We start from the raw sequence: 22,207 nt of genomic DNA, 5'->3' as shown, positions 1-22,207 counted from the left end.
TAATGGCTAAGAGTAGAGAAGCTAATGTAGTTTCACGCACACCAAATTACATCAGGTTTGATAATAAAAAAATTTAGTGCCCCCCCCCCCCGGAAATGTGTACCCAACTTAATCAGAGCCAGGAGTGTCCTTGTTCAAAAACGGCCACACCCAACATTCAGCTCAACCTTTTGTCACATCCAGTCCTCGAGGGGAGGCCGATAAAGAGGAGCAATCCCAACCTGTTTTATAAAGTAAATCATTATTCAGTCAGTCATATTTATATCTATATAAAGGTTATAAATATCTGCCCCCTACCCCTTTCCTCCACCACACACTTTCGTTCTAATCCAATACACAAAATATTTGCAATATGAGTGGAGGTAAAAATAAGTGACTCTAGAAGAGAAACAGCTGTGACGTCATTCAGCCATCATGTTGGAGGGAGGGTAAGAATATAAATACATAACACAAACGTTGTATTTTATAATTAAAAGATGACAAAAGAAACAGAACAAAAACAAATTAAAACATACAGACGTATTTAATTTATATCGGTTACTGTTAAAAAAAAAAAAATTTCCATCCGAGGTCACCATTTTTTTTTTTTTTTTTTTTTAGTTTTATGTATTAGTAATATAAAAAGCTAATTACATCTACCTGGTGTTGCCCCGAAGTTTGCTTCCCTTACAATTTTATTAATTACATTTTTGAAAAGGAATATATACTGACATTTTTTTATTTTTCTTTTAACACCCAAATAAGGCATATTATCACTTTGGTGTACTTTGGGACCATGTCTACAAGGGACTATGTAAGGAGAGGAGATATAGATTCTTCAATAAAATCGATAGAACGTTTTACGAAATGTTGAAATTTAAATCCCATAAATAATTTAGTTTTTTTAACTGCGAAATAAACATTGTAAGATGTATACATTTTGTTAATCGAATTTTGGTGCTTGCTTGTTAAACTATAGTCGATAAATCAATTTTTTTAAATATATCGTTTTAAGTAAACATCATATTAAGTACTTAATTGTCATATATATATATATATATATATATATTATATATATAAAAAAAAATTACGAAAATTCATCGAATAGAACAATTGTTATTGTGTTTTTAGTAAAGAAAAAAAAGTATCGCTATAGACAATAAATATTGAACAGGTAATCTAAGATATTCGTTTCGGAGTTATGTCCCCTGTGTATAGCCCCCCCCCCTCACTACCTACTTTATAACGTCTAAGAAAATGTGAAGTTACCCAATTTTCTGTAAAAATGACTTAACTAGAAATGACTTTCTACTCGATTTTTTCGTAAGTTTTCGATATATTACTATTTTCGACATGGCAATTAAGTACGTAATATTGTTTTTGCTTAAATTGACATATTTACAAAAATCGATCAGTCGAATTTTTAAAAATTAGTGATATCGTCATTGCATAAATTTATAAAATTTTATGAAGCTAAAAAAAAATTTGCTCTAAAACAAGAATTGTCAAGATGATTATGTGGTTTAGCAACTTTATAAAACAGTTGCTGTGAACATTTATAATAACCAATCAAGAGGGGTTACGTAATTGTTTAAAGAAGGAGCTTAGAAAGACTGCAAGCGAGTCCAGACAAGTTGGATCTTATATATGACAGGGGTGCATGTCAATTTTTCCTCTGGCTTTTAAGACAGTAAAAAACATAACTAAAACTTGCCTTTAAACTAGAAGGTTAGCCAAGATTTAAATTTCAATTCTATTAGAACTAAAACCAATTAAAAAGATACCGAAAAATCTTTGATGTTGTATGTACTTACCACGAAACGGAAATGTCATATTCCAAAAATGAGGTAAACTGATAAAAGTAGTGTTATTTTTAAAGACATTTTTTTAAAACAAGTTAAAACGATTAATGTGAAATCAGTAGCATTACACAGCTGATCTCGCAAGTTTGAATTATTGCCATTTTTCAAGATTGCGACGCGAGACAGTTCCTTTTTGCTTACTCATAAAATTTGACTTTCGTAGTTAAAAATAAAACTATTTGATCAATTCACGTGATTTTTGGAACATGACATTCGTTCTGTGACGAGTATATATAAATAAACCCAAAACTTCAATATCAATTTTGAAGTAAGAAACACAGATTACCATTAAAAGTGGGATTAAACTGGCTTGACTTCAAAATTGTAGAAGTAATTTGTGGCCGGAGGGTTTTAGTATTGTGGCTCATTTGTGCTTCTATCCCCATTCATAGTCCCTTGTGTTAAGCTATCTCAGCGGGCTTAAAAAGAGTCAAGTATCCCATTAGATATCATCTTACCCAACACGAACATAGCTAAAAAAAGACTAAGGCGAGAAATATAAGTAAAAACTACCTTCATGCGTTGTTGCATTTTTATTGCATCAAGGTTAAGTGAATCTATATGGAATAGAAAATAATTCATTTAAAATCGGTTGAATCTTATTTCAGTCACCAAAATTGTTGACACCAATTTTGACGAGCAAAAAGTATTTTTTTTACTAGGGTGTTATTGCTTATCAAGGCCTAAGGCCACTCGAGGATAAGCATTTGTGTGTCGAGTAGACCGAGACTGATTCTTCCAGAGATGTTTTAAGTTATTTTCCCACATTAAGAACACACCTCGTCGGGAGGCAAGTAAATAGCTACAATGTATTGTTACTAGTGATGGAAGGACGATTCCAATATTATTACCGATCCTTTATAAATCTAAATATTTAACTATGAAGTTGCTATTTTTGCCAATTACCGTAAAAACATGTTAACTGTGCACATGGGAGGGGGGGCGGTCTATAGATTTAGTTTGAGTGCTAGTTTAAAAATCAATATTTTAACATTACTACCGGCAGTGTTAGATTATTTTTTTTTTGTTTTGTTTAAAACAAAGTATCGTTTTTGGCATCGGGAAATAAGCACAAAACTTCCGATACCACAAAAAGTTCCGATTTTTCAGATTCCCGATTAATCGTCCCAACATTGTTACTTAAAATACCAGAAAAAAGAGCCGCCTAAAAACAATAATTTCTTACAAATTGAATGAATTATATCCAAAAGGCATTAAAACAAAATTTTATCTTCAGCAAACATGATACCAATATAAAAGTTGAAGCAATAAGAAATGGAGGACCAGATTGTCTTACCCCCCCCCCCGCAACAGTAAAAATTAAATTGGTATTACAAGTTTCATTACTTATTCTTAATTTATATCAAAATCAGTTTAGAATTGTAGACCATCTTTTGTAATTTACGCTTAAAAAAAAAAAAAAAAAAAAAAAAATTTTTTTAAAGAAATTGCATATATACACCTTGAAAATATTTGCCATAAAAAAAAAAAAAAAAAAAAAAAAAAAAAAAAAAGCCGCTGAATTATAAGAATGGGATTTGGGGTTTGTATTACTGTACACAGAGATTCGAAAAAGTTGTCAAAAAACAAATATATAACAAATAAATGTTATCAAAGGCAAGATAAGTTACTTTTCTACCAAACTGGATATAATTCACGTGTTTTTATTCAATTTAACATGTTTATTCAGCTCGAAAAACATACAGTGTTTACCGATGTATTGGAAAATTCAAAATGGCGGCCGACTCTCTCTTAAACACAGTAAGTTCGGGAAAAGGTGTTATAAATAATAAACTAGACAAAATACTGTTAGAAATTCTCTCAATATATATTACCGAGACATAGGTTGACATATATTCGGTGTTTTTTAAATAGTATTTTGTCTAGTTTATTATTTATAACACCTTTTCCCGAACTTACCGTGTTTAAGAGAGAGTCGGCCGCTATTTTGAATTGTCCAATACATCGGTAAACACTGCATGTTTTTCGAGCTGAATAAATGTTACATTGAATAAAAACACAAAAAATATATCCAGTTTGGTAGAAAAGTAACTTATCTTGCCTTTGATAACATTTATTTGTTATATATTTGTTTTTTGACAACTTTTTCGAATCTATGTGTACAGTAATACAAACCCGGGATTTGTTTCGTAAACGTAAAATGATCAACTTTCATTTTAAAAAGATTCATTAAAAAATTATTTGGGGAGTGATAAAATTTTCGATATCTTTGTTAAACAAAAAATGCCAATTAAACAGGTATTATGGCAAAAATACACGTTTATATGTAATCGCTTAAAAAGTTAGCTTATATTTCTTTTTGCGTGAATTAACAGAAAGAGGGCAAGGTTTATTTATTTACTGTTGAACCTTATACGATAAATAAAACTTAGGACAGTAATATAAAAAAAAAAAAAAAAAAAAAAAAGCACACAAGTTCGGACATTAATAAGAGTAAAAAAAGTAAAGATTCGGTTTTGCATTACTTTTGATGTCAAATTTCAGTTTCGGTTTTTAAATGAGAAAATCCAGAAAAAAAAAAAAAAAAAAAGTGTCTAGGTACTTGCAAATGCGCCCCACAATTTTACCCCCCCCCATATGTAACACGATGTAATTGTAATTTAATATTATCATCCTAAATTTTACAATTTAAAAGAAAAAGCTTCAATATTTTAAATTTTTTTACAGCATACAAAAATAATGAAAATGCGAGACAAAAATCGTGTTTCCATTATCGACGCGTTAAAACAACGTTCCTATGTTAGTGACGTACCCATGTTTTAAAAATCTAGTAAAATTAAAATAAGTCATTTTCCTGAAATTTTCGATATTTTTTATGAAAATAAAACATCGTAAATTGTAACAATAAAAGTTTTCAGGAACATTACGAAAAAGTCCATTTATATAACTCCAAGAAAAATAATTTATCAAACTACCAATATTATCATTGAATTAAGCATTGTTTAATATTTTCACGCAAAAAAATTGCGAGAAATATTTTTACTTTTTTTTTTTTTTTTTTTTTTTAGATTACATGTTTCACAAAATTTTTACATGTAAGATTCTAATATTTTCCTTGCTTGATTGAACGTTAATCTTTCAGCATAACAATTTATATAATCTTGAAAAGGTTTAATTTAAAAAGCAAGAACACAGAAAAATAAAGTTAAAAAAAATAAAGTAAAAAAAAAGGTAAAAATTATACAAACGTTCACGATAAAAATATACGGCTGGGGGGAGGGAGGAGGGTGAAAAAAAAAAGAAAAGAAAAAGAAAACCAACACTCCCTTCGTCCCTCTAATTTACCCGAGGTCATTTTCAGACAGGCTTTTGACCGATATTTGATTACCGTAAAATCATCGCTTACACGATTTCGTTAATTTATGCTTAAACAAATGAATTTCTTGCTTTTAGGGGCTAATTAAGCCATTTTTTTTTTTTTTTTAATTCAATATCTTAGGACTTTACATATTATTTTTGAAATGGACACAAAACTAATATTTATCTTCAAAAGGATTTATTTAACTTCAAAAAATAACTGAATTTGTTAGCTCTCCATGAAAACATTCTCCATTATAACATTTTTCACGTGCACACGTAGTTTTTTTCCTTTTGGAAATTAACTTCAGGTTTTAATCTTTCAAATACAATCAAAAAGTACTGGGAAACCCACAAAAAATTATGATAAACTGGCTTTCGAAACCATGTTCCCCTATTTTTTCCCCCACCATTTTTGCCCGTACCTAGCAGTTAGTAATGCGCATACGTGCAACTGAAAGAACCAGCAAAACAAATTGTTTTACTCCCTCCCCTAAATGAGGTGTCTATCCCGAAAGTCGCTCTTAACGAACTTAGAAGTGAAAAAAGTCGTAATCGTTTTGTTTTACACGCATGCACGTTACTAATTTCTGTTGTGGGAGGGGGGGGGGTAAAAAGGCTGCTAGGAATTAAATTAGCATTTACGTTGGATAATAGTTTCATATCTGATAAATTATATATCAACCCCAACTTTAACATTTGTTGTCAGCATTTTCGAAAATGAAGTTCATGTGAAAACAAACAAACAAAAAAAAAACATGAATTTATTTTATGAAAAAACATCGATGTTAATTACAAAATGAAAATATTGCAGGAACATTACGAAAGAATGGTTTCATTAACACTCAATCGTTCTAAAATGAAAAATAGTGGTAGACTAGCAGTGTCAGAAATTTCGTGAAAATAGTGAATAATTCCACCCCATCTTTCCAAGCTTATAACTCCTCGAAAAATGTAATTCAAGCCCTAATTTTTTTTTTCAATTAAAGGAGTAAGGACCAAGGTTTTATTAAAAAACAAAAACAAAACAAAACAATGTGTTTTTTTTTTTTTTAAAAAGGTTTTAAACTTCGGACTTTACAGGTAAATTTCTAAAAAACTGATTTTTTTTTGTTTTAAATTTGAATATATTATTTATTGACCTTTTCTCTTCAATTTGTGATATATAAACCTATTAAACATAAATTAATTATTTACTTTTTAATAGACATTTCAAAATGAGAAGCGTAAATTATTCGACCCCCTATCTTTCTAAGCTTATAACTCCTCGAAAAATGTAATTCAAGCCCTAATTTTTTTTTCAATTAAAGGAGCAAGGACCAAGGTTTCATTAAAAAAAAAAAAAAAAAAAGACAAAAAGAAAAAATGTGTTCTTATAAAATAAGGTTTTAAACTTCGGACTTTACAGGTAAATTTCTAAAAAACTGATTTTTTTTTTTGTTTTAAATTTGAATATATTATTTATTGACCTTTTCTCTTCAATTTGTGATATATAAACCTATTAAACATAAATTAATTATTTACTTTTTAATAGACATTTCAAAATGGGGGGGGCGTGAAAATGGGGGGGCGTGAAAATGGGGGGGCGTGAATTTAAAAAAAACGTTTGTCTAAAATATTATATTCGGTTTATTGGAAAGAACATAAAATTTCACATTGACCCTGAAAATATCGTAAAAATAGAATCAATAGAAAAATTTTGATAGATTTTTAAAATTTAAAAATTTAAAAATATTGAGTTTAAAAATTGAAAAATATTGAGTTCGGAAAATTCATTACTGTTTTAAAAAAAAAATAAAAATATTTTTATTACTTTTAAAACAACTGTAATAGTTTATTTTGGAAGTATAATCCATAAAGAAAATAAATAACCCACTTTTAACAGAGAAATTACGAGATTTTTATATTGTATTCGCAGTTTCGTGTTAGGGGTGTCAAAAATTCCTACAAAAATTCTGATACTGCTAGTGGTAGACCATTACACTTTTTGCACGATTGATGACACTGAATGAGTTTATACTAGTATTTTGTTGAATTTTCAATTTTTGAGGGGTTATCGAGAGAATTTAAATTTGCTCTAACAAGACCATTTTTTCCGTTTAACTCAAGACTGCTTTTGTTTTAAAGTAAATAAATGCTTTAAAATTAGTTAAAAACAAAAAAAAAAAAAAGAAGAAAATATCCAGATGGGTAGAAAAGTTATGCATCTTGCCTTTGGTAACATTTACTGTATAATTTTCTTCATCTATTTGTTTTGTTGGTCTTCTTAAAAAAAAAAAAAAAAAAAAAAAAAAAAAAAAAAAAAAAAAAAAAGTCAGTTTTTTAACGTGGAGAAAGTCCAGTACCAGCACTACAAAAGAAACGGTCTGGGCTGAGAAAAATTTACATATTTTTTTCATTGAATGAGAAACTTGAAGTATAATATCAGAACAGATACCACACTTTGCTCCTAGCCAAAAAGCTCGGATTCTTAGAGTCAGTTCCCAACATTGACGGAGAATCCAGAGCCAGTCCTGAAAATCTAAGAATGTCTCCGTAATTAAATATGCGATAAATTCCTTCATTTAAAATATGTTGGAACATGTTTAGTCGGGGGTGACAAATCACTTATCACCATCTAGAAAACAGCCAAACTAAGACAACAATGAAATGTCTCTAGAAATATGCAGATAACCCACTTTTTTTTTTCTGTCACTTCATGGTGGCTATGGATTTTTTGCATCTTTGTACGAGAGTAGGGATAAATAGAATACATGAAATGAAGAGGTCAATGCAAAAAAGGTTGAGAATGGCTGATGGATTAGACTTAATACAAATCTGAAATATTTGAAATTTTAAAGAGGTTCTGTGTACATTATCGAGGCCACCGAGAGTAAGTATATATCTCGGTGGCCGTGATATTTTGCCACTCTAAAGACCCTTTAAAGAAACTTAAATTGGAGAAATATTCATTGCGTTGTTATCTAGAATTCCCTCTTATATTAAATATAGAAAAACCTGTATGTACGTGTGTAGAAGTGGAATCGAGCCAAGACGCCTAGTTACAAGACCGAAGTGGTATTGGCGTCACACCCCCATAGAAGTAGACTCATCCGCTTGCATTAGAGGTGAGAACGGGCTACTTAAAGACATTTCCGGCAACGAGTGTGTTTTCAAACATACGTCGTCTTGCCAACACTACATGTCGCTGATATAGGAAACAAACAATGTTGGAATATGGACGAACAAACAGACATTACTGCAACGGATCCTTGAGCTACAGCAAGAGAATATTGCCCTGCGAAGAGACGGAGGACAGTCCAGCAAGCCACTTACAAGGAGACTCGACAGACCTACCATAGAACCAAACTCAAGTGATGGTAACTGGCCGATATTCATCGACTCCTAGAATAGATACAAGAAGATGTGTGGGTTGACAGAGCCAACAGCGTTACAAAACAAGCTGAGAACGGCCTGTTCCCCAGAAGTAAACAGGCTATTGTTCAACATGGTAGGAGCAAATATACATATACTGAACTGTCACGGAAGCTGTTACGACACAAAGCTTGTAGCCGTCAGAAGCCTACACAAAGTGTACCGGCAAGAATTCAATTCCGTAAGGCAGAAGGAAGGGAAATCGGTTACGGACTTCGTGATACGATTTCGATCAGTCGCAAAATTCTGCGACTTTTCAGTGACTTGTCCAAACGGGATAGGATGTGGTCGGAAAGTCAGCTACTCCAACAATATGGTAACAGAACAATGATGGCAGAACTAGCAAACCTGGAGCATCAAAGCAAGGTGCTGTCGGAGGCTGCGACGCTTACGACTCTGGAAGAAAATTCAACAAGCTTGTCAGCCTAGAGATCATGGACAAGTCTATCCCTCATCTCCACAGTAGTGTATACTCTACTACAATGAGCATACAGCAGCCTCGGGAGAACCAGACTGTATCAACTCCAATAGACACTGAACCCTGTAAATGGTATGGGAAGAGCTCACACCCTGATGGTTCAAAAGGATGAGGGGACTGCCCAGCAGCAAAGATGACATTTTAAGAGAGTCAGCTGAAATCTGAAAGAGGTCCAGCAACAGATCTACAGCGGGAGTGGTCGGAGCAGAATCCAGAACTTTCACTACCTGAAGACACAAAGGGTCGTAACTGGAGGATTTGCCAAGATGGGCAAATAACAGAGGTGAAGACAACCTAACAGAGCTTGAAGTATCAGGACAATGGTCCCCCACGTGTACAGACCAACACCAGCCCGAAACATTCGGTACTCTGCCAGAACAGATGGAGGTGGATGACACAGCTTCCCCTGAGATGGAGGTTGAGGAAGACCAACCGGTGCGTCGTAGCTGAAGGGTGACGCGAACACCCAGGAAACTATCTCCAGACATGGGGCACGTCGCACGACAACTCCAGAGCCTCAAAACATTGAGCCACAACGCATCTTGTTGCCCTGGAAGGGGGAGGGCGTGTAGAGGTTGAATTGAGCCCAAGACGCACAGTTACAAGACCAGAGTGGTCTTGGCATCACACCCCCCTAGAAGTAGACTCACCCGCTTGCATGAGAGGCGAGAGCAGGCTACTTAAACAAGACATTCCCGGTAACGAGTGTGTTTTCAAATATACGTTGTCTTGCCGATACTTTACGTGAAGAAACGAAAATATTAAAAAAAAGAATCAAATTGGTCAGTTATTTTATGTAAAAGAATTTTTAAACAATTTTAAGTGATTAATGAAAAATCATAGGCATAACAAAACTGATCTTGTAAATGAATTACTGTGGAGTTATCTGCCCTTGTTTCTTCAAGATGGAGATGCAAGACAGCCTCTTTCTGCTTGAAATTTGATTTTCTTAGTTAAAAATAAAACTACATGATCAATGTACGTGATTTTTTGGAATATGACTAAAAAGGGAGGGAGGGATTATGGACAACCCTCAATAACTGTTCAAATTAAATATAGTTATCTAAATTTTCCAAATGCTTCCAACCCCATAATCATAAAATGTTCACATAGCTCACATTAAGACCCCTTATGCCTAGCATAAGGAAAAAAAATTGTTTAACCTGTTTAGGAGTGAATCCTATACATGCACATAAACATTTGTAACAATGATTGTTAATAATTCTGACAATTGCTTTTGTATCATTACATAGGAGCTTAAATATACATCTCTATAAAATAAGGTTCGTTGGATTTTTAAAATAAACCCCTCCTCTCATGACGAATTGCTTCTACGCATGCGTCATAACGTAACATGATTTACTTTAAATATTTGAAAAAGCGACACAATTTTAGCAACATCGTCTTAGCTCAGTTGCTTAGAGTGCAGCCTCATTATCTAAAGGTTTTGGGCTCGAATCGTGGTGCGAGATGTCTTTATCAATTTTTTAAATTTCAAAATTGAAGCAGGGTTATTTAAGCAATTTGTCATGTGTTTTTCAGATTTTTTAATGTTCTTTTTTCTGTTTTAGGTTTTCATTAACACCCCCCCCCCCGATTATTTAAGCCAGTGTTTTTTTTTTTGTTTTTATTTTTCAGATTTTTTAAAGTTTTAACTTTTTTTCTCTTTTTTTTTTTTGTTTTTCCCATTTTTCCATTTAACATCGTTCGTTTGCCTTACGTCAGTTTTTTATGTTTTTTTTTTTAAATATTTACTTCGCTTATTATGTTTTGATTAACACCCCCCCCCACACCCACCTCCAAACACCCGGGCAACGCTAGTCTATATATAAAAAACCGAAAATGTGTGCATGTATGTATGTATGTGTGTGTTTGTATGTCTCGCAAAAACTTTTGACATGGTCACAGATAGGTATCATTTTAAAGTTCCAACCATCGCCCGACAAATATCGAAAAATTGGCCAAAAACATTCATTCCTTCACCCTAAAATCAGTTTTGTACAGGGAGGAGTGCCGAAAAAATCGTTCCTTCATTTTCTCTGCTCCTGCTACGACAATGACATGTTTTTGACCTAGAAAACATTCTCATTAGTTTCAACCACCTGCAAGTTTTTTTTAAAGGTTCAATTTTATCCGTTATTAAGTATATGTCTCTTTGACGTAGGGGTAACGTGTCGGGCATCTTTTTTCCGCCTTAGCCTCGATGTTTCGGGTTTGAGCCTGTCTTTCTACCTAAACTTTTTCTTCTATGTTTGTTCGCTGTTTTGCTTCGTTTTGGTTTTTCCAATTTTTTTTAACATTGTGTTTTTTTTTTAATAATATTAAAACAGGGTCACCCTCTCCTACATACACACCTCCAAACACCTGGGAAACGCTGGGTACCCCCGCTAGTTAATTATAAAATTAAATACCAAGGTCTTATGTATGACATGAAAAGAAACTGGAATCTTAGATCGTCATTCCACTCCAGTAATTATAGGTGTAACCAGACTCATGAAAAAGAATTTTAAAAACAACTTGGCAAATATACCCGGTGAACTAAGTGCAAGAGAAATTCACACAATTGCAGTTGACAGGACAATTAAAATTTTAAGATCTTTCGGTTGGAATATGGGTGAATATCTGGCATTCGGAAGTATGCCCCATTCCCGGCAGAAATAAAAAAAAAAAAAAAAAAAATTACTGCAGTTTCACATTCCTCTATAGAAAATTAACTGTATCTACCGGTATTACCTGGGAGTTTCTGTTTTCATTTAAGGTGTCTGGACCAGGTATATTTCTTGAGAATAGAGTTAAATAGTCTTTAGCAAAATCCGGAAAAGGGTTATTAACCATTTTGAAAAAATTTGGTAACAATCTATTGAACTTTTATATCTATACTCCTGTAAATTTTTTTTTTGTGTATTGATATTCATATAAAAAATCCTTTTTCTATTTATTTAAAAAAAAAAAAAAAAAAAAAAAATAGAACTGTGTTATATATGGGTCATGGAATTGCATTCATCTGCAAAAGATCTAGCTAATTTGCATATTCTTTTAAACATTCATTTTAATTCTCTATTAGTTTTCGGTTTTCTTATGGGACTAGCCTGGGTGCCCGGCATTGCCCAGGTGTTTGGAGGTGTTGTGAAAGTGGTAGTAGGCAGGCAGGCTCGAACCTGTACCATGAAGGAGGCAAACAACGTTAAAAAAAACAAAAAAACAAAAAAAACCTGACATCTTTGCTGTTGTGTATCACCAAACCAGAAGTGACATAGGTTTAAATTAAGGTTACACAATCGAAAAGAGGAGATGACTTTTGAAAATATTCGAGAAAAAAAAATAAAACAAAAAAAAAAACTCTTCATATTGAGGATGAAGGAATTAATGTTTGGCCAATTTTTCGATGTTTGTCATTCGAAGGGCCGAGCTTCAAAATGATACTGATCGTGAAAATCAGTTGCCTCTTTCGAAAGTTTTAAGCAGACATACAAACATACAGGTAAGATTTATATTATAGATGATCGTCTTTAGTAAACTATTGTGTAATTATATTCATGCAGATATTCTACATGATTTATACTTGCATAAAACACAAACATATATATATATATATATATATAAATAAAGCTGAACGTCTGTGCGTGTGTCTGGTCACGAATAGGCTCCTATATGGTTGACTATTATTGAAAACTGATCACATATAATGATAGATGTATTGAGACACAGGAATGGGTATGTTTGATCTGGCATAATGATGATTCATTAAAATTGTGGGGTCTGCGTACGTGCCTGGTCCACAAAGTATGGAAATAAAAAATTAAATTAAAAAAGACGTTTACAAATGTTTTTGATATAGATGTACATAATACTTTGATAAGTATATTTCAACTTAAATAGGGATGGTATAAAATTGTGGGGTCTACGTTCGCGCCTGACCTCCATAGAATGGAAATAGGCACAAACTTTAATAAAGACTTCATATCTATCTGCGTAAGTATACTTTGATAATTATGTTTCAGTTTGAAGAAATATGGTATAATAAAATTATGAGGTGTTCGTCCGCGCTTGACCTCCATAGAATGGAAATATGTCCCAAAGTTTAACAAGGTTTTTAATATAGATCCACAGAATATTGCGATAAGTGCTTAAGGTATGGTATAATAAATTATGGGGTTTATCTATTTTATTTTTACTTTCATATTTTGCTTTGGTCTTGATACACCCAAATTTGAAGCTATCTCTTTACAGCCCTTCCTTTTCATAGCCTATCATACTTTCATAAATCAGAGTCCATTTTCTGTAGGCTGTTTTTGAACCCAGTCAACGATGGGTACTTTTGCTAGTATATATATATATATATATATATATATATATATATATGCGCGTATATATATTTCTCTAAAAGATTTTACCTACCAAACTTCCATCGGTTTTTGGTCAACAGCCATGAAAATATATAGGGTAGTCGAACCCATGCAAAATTTTATATTTGGTTTTAACCAGGAAAATCTGCAGAAGCGTGAAAAAAAAAAAAAAAAAGAAAAAAAAAAAGGAATTTGCCAGGTGAAGGTCAAGCGACAGCATTACGAATATGCATGCGAAACGTTTCATGTTTTAATTTTAAGCCTTGCAAACATGTCTTCATAGCTCCGGCATTAACGTCAAAAGAAAAAAGTAAATCATAAGCTAAAAGTTTGGGTTTAGATCCTGTGGCGGCATACAAGTCTTTTAAAAACTTTAAATCATGTTGCAATATTTTGGAACAATAATGGGGTAGTTATTTAAATGCTGCCCACCTCAGCATTATGTGGCACAAGGCCGGAAAGTGGGAACCCCGCAGGCTCCCCTAAAGGAGGGGCACTCCTGCAATTTAAAAAATTGCCTGAGTAACCCTGTCGGCATTCCCCGGTCGGGGCGCCTCAGGCAGCAAGCAATAAACTTGCCCCACCGGAAAGCCTGGTGGCAAGGCCTGGGAGGGTGTACCTCCTAGGTATTACCCAGGCGGTGTACCTCAGTCCAACAGGTGCTGGGCCGGTTCCCGGGCCCTCACCTGTTGGGCTGAGTGTCAAGTGACGAATCCTTGACGTGTACTACCCTGTCTTCATGCAGCCGAAGCCGCTAGGAGACATCCCATCAGCATGGAACACTAATGGGATATGATCCCACACAGTTGGACGATTCTATTTATAAACGATGCTGCTAGGAACTGACGAATCGAATTAATTCACGTTCTGCTATCAACCAATCAGAAACCAGAATTGCTTCATAAATATTAAACCTTTTCTGGAGCAATTTCACGTTTTTTTTCCCCCCCGTCTTGACATGGTAAGAATATTTTGCTCTGTGGAACTGTCTACTGCAAACAAGTCACCTCTCAGGACTTGTGTGTAACAACGAACCATCAGAAACTGTTCTGTCTACTGCAAACCAGTCACCTCTCAAGACTTGTTTAGAACAACGAACCATCTGAAAAGTTTCTGAAACTAAACATGGCTTACACTTCTAGAAATCATTTGGGTCCAATATAATACAAAATCTGTATTAATCAAAATATCACATTTAAGCATATTTTATGATTGGGTAATGCCAGGCGGCCTGCTAGTTACATTATGATGTAATATAAAAAATCCAGCTAGGTAGAAAAGAATCTTTTCTTGCCTTTGGTAGCATTTGTTGCCCATTTGTTAAATATCCCTGAAAAATCCCTCCCCTCCCAAAATAGAGTATAGTTTTGATTTTTTCATCTCTAAAATTATTGGATACAACATTTGAATCCAAACGAATTTAATTACTTTTAAAACTCCAACTGGATTTTATGCCCGCTGCTAAAATCACAATTAAGGATTGGTCTCATGACCTAAACTAACCAATCAATGACAATTTTAAATTAGGGGGACAAAAAAATCATCTGCTTCGAAAAAATAAAATAAAGTATTTATTTTTTATGTCTACTCTGAATATTTGTCGGCAGTATTTTTTGGGGTTATGTTTTATTAAAAAAAAAAAAAAAAAAAAAAAAAAAAAAAAGCATAGTATACGGTCAGTTCTTGGAAGATGGATATAAACATGTGTCCAATTTGGATCTCGTAGAGAGGCAAGTAAACATTAAGCTAGAAAGAAATATTGTAAAATTGGTAAATATTTACATTGAGGGCAGAGTTAGACAGATTTTTAATGCGAGAAACATCCATCGCCCCCAAAAGGGATACTCAGGACTGGAACAAATTAAAACTGGCAATCTATGATTTCTTTTACTAGCAGAAAAAAAGTCAGAACAGATACATTTATTGAATTTACGTAAAAATGGCACAAGAAAAAACGGCACTGGTAAAAACAAAAGTGAAATAGGTAAAATGGCACATTTGATAACAGAAATTAGGACCGTTTGAGAATTGCAGGTTAAGATCCCATTCCTCTAGTATAAAATAACAGAATTACAGGATTTAATATTTTGAAAACTTTTTATTTTTCACCCCAAACAAGGCAAATTGCCACTTTGGTGTAGGGGACTACTATCAGGGACAGCAACTACAGGGGTACTATGTAGGGATTTGGGCAGCAAGATGTCTGTTCACGTTGCACTTGAACTTCTGCATGTCAGTACAGTTGGGGAAGCAGGGACCTGGAATGGAATTCCAAAGTCTAGCGGTTCTGGGGAAGAAACTACTGGAGTAGAAAGATCTTTTACATCTAGGGATCTCTACAGTGTGGGGGTGGGATTTTGCAGCCTGTCGGCTCTGTCGAGGGTGTTCACATCGTGGGGGGCACAAGTGCTTGCAGTTCGTTAGAGCATTCATCATTAAAATACTTGTAGAACAGGCAGAGGGATTTGTTTTTCATCTAATTTTAAATTTTTGCCAAGACTATACTGAAAAGTTTGGTACACGAGTGCACATTTAACAGCCTTCGTTTATGCTCGCGCGTAGCTAAATGAAGGCTAGTCTGAAATTTCAAATAATTTCAGAGTTCATGGGGTTAATACCATGCAAAAGAAATAAAAAACAACTTTAGCCAATAAGCTTAGGTGGCTAGAAAGTGGGTGCTCATCTTAAGTTAAATTTACATGGAAAAGTTTTAATTTCTTCATATCATGAAAACTATTTTTTTTGTGACGGAAACGGCTTGCAGATTCGTTTTTAGCACACCGAAATCTAAAATGTTCTATACGAACATGAGACGGGCCTAAAGTAAAATAATACCAAGCCGTTCTTAAGGTGGTGTGGTTGGGGGTGTTTATACTACGCTGGGGAAGATAAAACAAAAAACAAAACCCCTTTATTTCGTTACATATTTTTGCGTTATCGTAAACACTTGTTTATATTTGTGGTTCACATAATGGCCGCTAGACGCCAGTTCTTCCAAAGAACAAGGGTCGATAACTCATCTGTTGCTAATATGTCACTGACATGCAGAAGTGCCCCCCCCCCAATTAACAGTTCAAATAATGAGAATCTTTAAAAGAAAAAGTTTAAATTTAAGAATATTTGCGAATAGCAAAGAATTAAAATTTAGAATTTAAAAAAAAAATCTAACAGTTGAAAATTTTTTTAAATTAAACGATTGAAAGATTTTAAACCGTTGAAAGAAATAGATTAAAAAAAAAAAAAAAAAAAAAAAAATTGAACAGTTCCACGAGGTTAGTTGCTTTTCATATAATGTTGAAAAGGTTAATTTTTTGTCTCGACACCGGTCACAGAGTATTGCCCCGAATTAACGAGACTGGATCTTCGGACCCCATCCGTTCACATTATCGAAATTAAGGCGAACCTGAACGAGCTTTCCCTACTGCCGTAAAATTAATTACTTTTTTTTCTTCTGCGGATCCAAGAGTTAACTTTTATTATTTTACTTTTCTAGCGTTCGTATAGATTTTTTTTTTTTTTTTGTAGATTTCGGTGTGCTTCAAAAGAATATAACCGTTTCCATCGCAAATTTACCATTTGCATTGTATTAACCCCCTGAACCCTAAGACTATGTTCCGCCATTTAACAGCCTTCGTTTACGCTACGCGCGAGTGCACGACTGACATAAACGAATGCTATTATATGCGTGGACTCGCGTACCAGACTTTACTTTCACATTAAAAAAAACTTGAAAATAAATATTTGGTATTTTTTTTAGATTAGGTCCACCTCCACAATTTTCTTTTAAATGACGACTTTTATAAGTTTTCTACTATGCTGAATACGAAAATCGCATTGAAATTTTGCAGAAATAAGTAGTTATCGAGATATAAAAAGTTGGGGTTTGTATTACTGTACACAGATTCGAAAAAGTTGTAAAAAAACAAAAACAAAAAAAAAAATAAATATATAATAAATAAATAAAGGTTATCAAAGACAAGATAAGTTACTTTTCTACCAAACTGGATACATTTTTTGTGTTTTTATTCAATGTAACATGTTTATTCAGCTCGAAAAACATGCAGTGTTTACCGATTGGAAAATTCAAAATGGCGCCCGACTCTCTTTAACACGGTAAGTTTGGGAAAAGATGTTATAAATAATAAACTAGACAAAATACTATTAAAAATCAACTGAATATATGGCAACTTATGTCACGGTAACATATATTGAGTGAATTTCTAACAGTATTTTGTCTAGTTTATTATTTATAATACCTTTTCCCAAACTTACTCTCTCCGAGAGAGAGAGTCGGCCGCCATTTTGAATTTTCCAATACATCAGTAAACACTGTATGCTTTTCGAGCTGAATAAACATGTTACACTGAATAAAAAGACAAAAATATATCCAGTTAGGTAGAAAAGTAACTGGTAATCTCCAAAAATACCGTTAGGGCTTACAACATGGCCGCCAGAAGAGTCATGTGATCCGGGTGATCCAAAACATGAATCGCCGTATTACGAAACCGGAAAACGCAAATTTAAAGCAAACTTTTGTAAACATTGTTTTTAAAAAATAAAAAATAATACTTCTATTATGTTTTAAACGACTGTAATAGTTTATTTTGGAAGTATATTTCATAAAGAAAATTGACAACCCACTTTAAAAACAGAAATTACGAGTTTTATATATTTTATTCGCAGTTTTTTGTTGGGGGTGTCAAAAATTCCGCCTAAAATTCTGATACACCTAGTCGACCACTTGTTTGTTCTGAATAAAATACTTTTTATAAACACTGTTTTAACTAAAAACAACCTAAGATTGTTTCTCAAAGTTTGCCTATTTTTATAACATATCAACAAAAAATTAAATACAAACAAATTGTGATTGTTTGTCAAAGTTTGCCTTCAAGGCTGCGTTTTCCATTTGCACGATTCATGTTTTGGATCAACCGGATCACGTGACTCTTCTGGCGGCCATGTTGTAAGCCCTAACGGTATTTTTGGAGATTACCCTTATCGAATCTATGTGTACAGTAATACAAACCCAAAAGTTGTATTATGCATTGTATTCTTTGGCGGCCATCGTTTTTACGCGCGTGCGCCATAAACAAATCTACGCGCGTAACAAAGATGGCCGCCAAAGAATACAATGCATAATACAACTTTATATCTCGACAACTAATTATTTCTGCAAAATTTCAAAGAGATTTTCATATTCAGCATGGCCGAAAACCTATAAAAGTCGTCATTTCAAAGAAAATTGTGGAGGTGGACCTAATCTGAAAATTTACCAAATATTTTTATGACTTATCAGGGATCAGTTTAATTATGTTCTAACAAATTGAATACGTACTTTGTGGCCATCATAAAGAAAAATATTGCGACTCGTGCGACCGGTGTTTATTCCCGTCTGAAAAAAAAAGGGGGGGGTAGGAAGGGAACTTTCTAATTTGTTAATTTCCTGATTTTTGGTGATTTTTTTTTTTTTAAGTGAAGGGAGGGGTCAAAATGTTTATTCATTTTGCACGTACCTAATGCAATGACTAATCAAGTTATGTAACCTAAACAAAAATATTGGCGCTTCTACAGAACTGGGACGAGATTTTGTAGTCGATAAATGGAGTTTTCAGAAAAAAAAAAAAAAATCTCAAGTGATTTTTTGCCAATTCTCAAGTTACAATGTTAGCTTCCAAATTATGCAGTCGAATTTACCTGATTACTGAATTAAGCAAAATGGGACTTTTTCAGGTTAAATTCAAGTTTCACGATCTTTTTGTTAAATTTTTAGAACAGTTACAAAATCCCCTCCCCTCCCAATGAATTAATTGATTTCGAAATAACGTCATTTCCGCGCGATTCCAAAAATACGTAAGTACCAACAAAACTTTAATCGTGTTAGGTGAAAAATTGTCATCTTGTTTAAATCAAAACGGAAAATACTTCCCCTTTGAACTCTCCTGTGTCTTACGATAGTTTTCAAATTCTATTTTTTATTTAATACTTTTCGGCATTTTTTGTACGACCTGTTCCAGCGTAATATAAACATCTCCAACCACCCCATGTTAAGAACGACCTTCGAGGTTGGGAGGGGGGTGTTTATTCCGAAAGCAATTTTTAACATGAGGTTGGAGTGTTTACACTGGGGCAGTGGGGCACGTCGTAAAAATTTACCTAATTTTCTACTTTATCGATTTTCGTAATTTTTGGATATAATCTTAAAAATACGAGGAATACGTAGATACCATTGTTTTCATGTGGAATTCAGCATTCCGAAATTTCGTCCCAATATTGTAGAAGCGCTGAAATATTTGAATGAAATGCTAAAGTTAGATCCGTTGAATTGTCAGATGTTTTTACTCAACCCATTCATTTACTGCATACTCGAAAACCTATAAAAGCAGTAAGCACGGCCATCTAGTTGGAAAGTAAAAATTCACCCCTCCTTTTTTTTTTTAGACGGGAATAAACACCGTATTATTTTTGTGATGGTCACAAAGTACGTGTTCATTTTAGTAGAACGTTATAATTCAAAACAGACGATAAAAGTGCAAAAAAAAAAAAATTTTTTTTTTAATCTCAAAGTTTGTAATAAAAAGGAGATTAGCGTGAAAAGAGGCTAAGATTCCGAAAATTGCCTAAAAAGAAAGGTAAACCTGTTTTCCCATCTTTAATTAGAAAGACCATTTAATGCGAACATAAAGACTTAAGATTTAACAATTAATAAAAAAATTTTTTTAAAGACCGTACGAGGTTTAAAAATAATTTAAAACACAGGAATGAATATTTAGCAATTAATAGTTTAAAAGAAAATCGTCTTAAAACGACTGATATTCACTGAAAGAACCAATTTAATTAAAAACGCTCAACCATATTAAAAAAAATATTTAGACATAAATTTCATAACCATTTTTTTTATATATAAATTGAGTTTAAAATGTCTGCATTAAAAAAAAAAAAATGAAGGTAAGAAATTAATAGATTGTACCACCCCATTTTTTCTTCAGTTTTAAATTAACGGATTAATAAATTAAACACATTAATTTCTTTTAATGGTTTAAATAAATTTAAAAAAATAAAGGTAAACTAAAATAATCCGAAATAAGAGAAACCAAATATGGCCATTAAGTCGAGGATCAGTTTCTAATTAAAACAACTGCATAAAATGATCACTCACTTTATGATCACCGCGTGCGTAAATAGACTTGATAAAAAAAAAAAAAAATGATGGCGACAGGACAATAATATTCTATTTTTGAAAAACAAGTCTCTCAGAAAAAAAACTGACCAAGAGGATTGAACTTTAATTCGTAAAGAATAATCTTACTTACTTTGGTGGGCTTATATATATATATTTTTTTTGTGTTATAATACGTCGGTTTTCGCACGAGAACGGCAACAAGAAAAATCGAAAATAAACTAAGGATTCTGAGCTTATAAGGCCAATCAATAGTGAACAAAAACAGCAACACCTAGCGGCAGAAGCAGGAACTACCAATTGAAAGAGTAATGAAATCACGGGAGATAATCTTAATGACTCGCTGCTTTGGAGCTTTTTTTATCAATATTGACAGTCATCTTTATTAAATAAATAAATAAAAATTTTACAAAAATACATATTTATATACACAAACAAAATAATATCTATATACATAATTATTCCGTTAATTTATATATATATATATATATATATATATATATATATATATATATATATATATATATATATATATATATATATATATATATATATATATAAAATTTTGTTTATATATATTTATGATTTTATTAAATCATTTTGTTATTTTTAATTTGAATTATAATTATTTTATAAAATTAATTTATGATTAATATACAACGTCACAGCTCACGAGAGCCATGACAGCTAACAAACCGAAAACTCGATGGAGGATGAGGGCGAAGCTCGAGTCTTGGACCAGTTTGTTAGCTGTCATGGCTGTTGTGAACTGCGATGTTGTTTAGCTGTGGATATATTTTTAATTATTATAGTAAAAAAATAATTATATATATATATATATATATATATATATATATATATATATTCATTAATTCAGAGGAAGTCTCGTAATAAAGACGAAACACAACTTCGTTTGTTACTTTTTTTATTTTTATATATACACATATATATATATGAGAGAGAGAGAGAGAGAGAGAGAGAGAGAGAGAGAGAGAGAGAGAGAGAGTGTGTGTGTGTGTGTGTGGTTTAATCAGCACTTGTTTATTGGTAAGACGGATTTTTTTTTGATTTTCAGTTGGGACGTGGGGAGAGTGCATAGGGCAGCCAAATGCAATTTCAGAACCGAAGTGAAAATAAATGTTTTTTGTTGTTGTTTTTATTAATGCGTATTTTTTTTTTTTGAGGAAGTTTTTTTTTTTTAAATAAATATAAGAAACTTATAATAACCCAAAATAGATTTTTTTTAACAAAAATAGTTTTTTTTATTTTTTAATAAAACATGAATATAAAGTTTTTATAACTAATTTCTGGAATTAAAATAAATATAAGGAATTTATAATAACACAAAACTGAGTTTTTTTTAAACAAAAAAGACATTTTTAATTTTTAATAAAAGATGACCATGCATTATTGAAATGTGTGTGAATTTTGTGAAAATTATTTTTTTCTTTTAAAATTTTAAGTTTTCGTAATAAAGTAAAGTCTTTCTTTTGTAATGAATGAAAGAAAGCCCACCCTGCTATGCACTCTCCTCATGTCCCAACTGAAAACCAAATAAGTGATTCAATCCCAGTAGAGCACAAGTGCTGTTTAATCTACTATATAAATATAACACTAGATGTATGTATGTGTG

The 22,207-nt window shown here is 32.6% G+C and overlaps 2 protein-coding genes across 4 annotated transcripts in view; one reads left to right on the top strand and one right to left on the bottom strand.

Annotated features, from left to right (window-relative positions):
• The window catches only part of LOC145265482 (S-phase kinase-associated protein 1), a 147,713-nt gene extending 126,841 nt beyond the window's left edge, over window positions 1-20,872 (bottom strand). The window contains exon 1 of one of the 3 annotated variants that reach the window (XM_080121357.1): window positions 20,708-20,872. Coding sequence is in view for 1 of the 3 variants with exons in the window: in XM_080121355.1 (XP_079977481.1) it covers window positions 2,128-2,130 (3 nt within the window). In the remaining 2 variants the exon portion in view is untranslated. Of the gene's footprint in view, window positions 1-2,127; window positions 2,147-20,707 lie in introns of those variants that run through there. The other 2 variants (XM_080121356.1, XM_080121355.1) reach the window with 2 other exon arrangements.
• LOC145265483 (uncharacterized) overlaps window positions 364-22,207 on the top strand; it is a 55,965-nt gene continuing 34,121 nt past the window's right edge. The window contains exon 1 of the mRNA XM_080121358.1: window positions 364-428. The gene's annotated coding sequence lies outside the window, so the exon portion shown is untranslated. The remainder of the gene's footprint in view (window positions 429-22,207) is intronic.

This window comes from Euprymna scolopes, chromosome 40 (genome assembly GCF_053919585.1).
Source record: "Euprymna scolopes isolate OS-2025 chromosome 40, ASM5391958v1, whole genome shotgun sequence".
NCBI classification, from domain to species: Eukaryota; Metazoa; Mollusca; class Cephalopoda; order Sepiida; family Sepiolidae; genus Euprymna; species Euprymna scolopes.
This window is presented reverse-complemented; position numbering and strand designations above follow the sequence as displayed.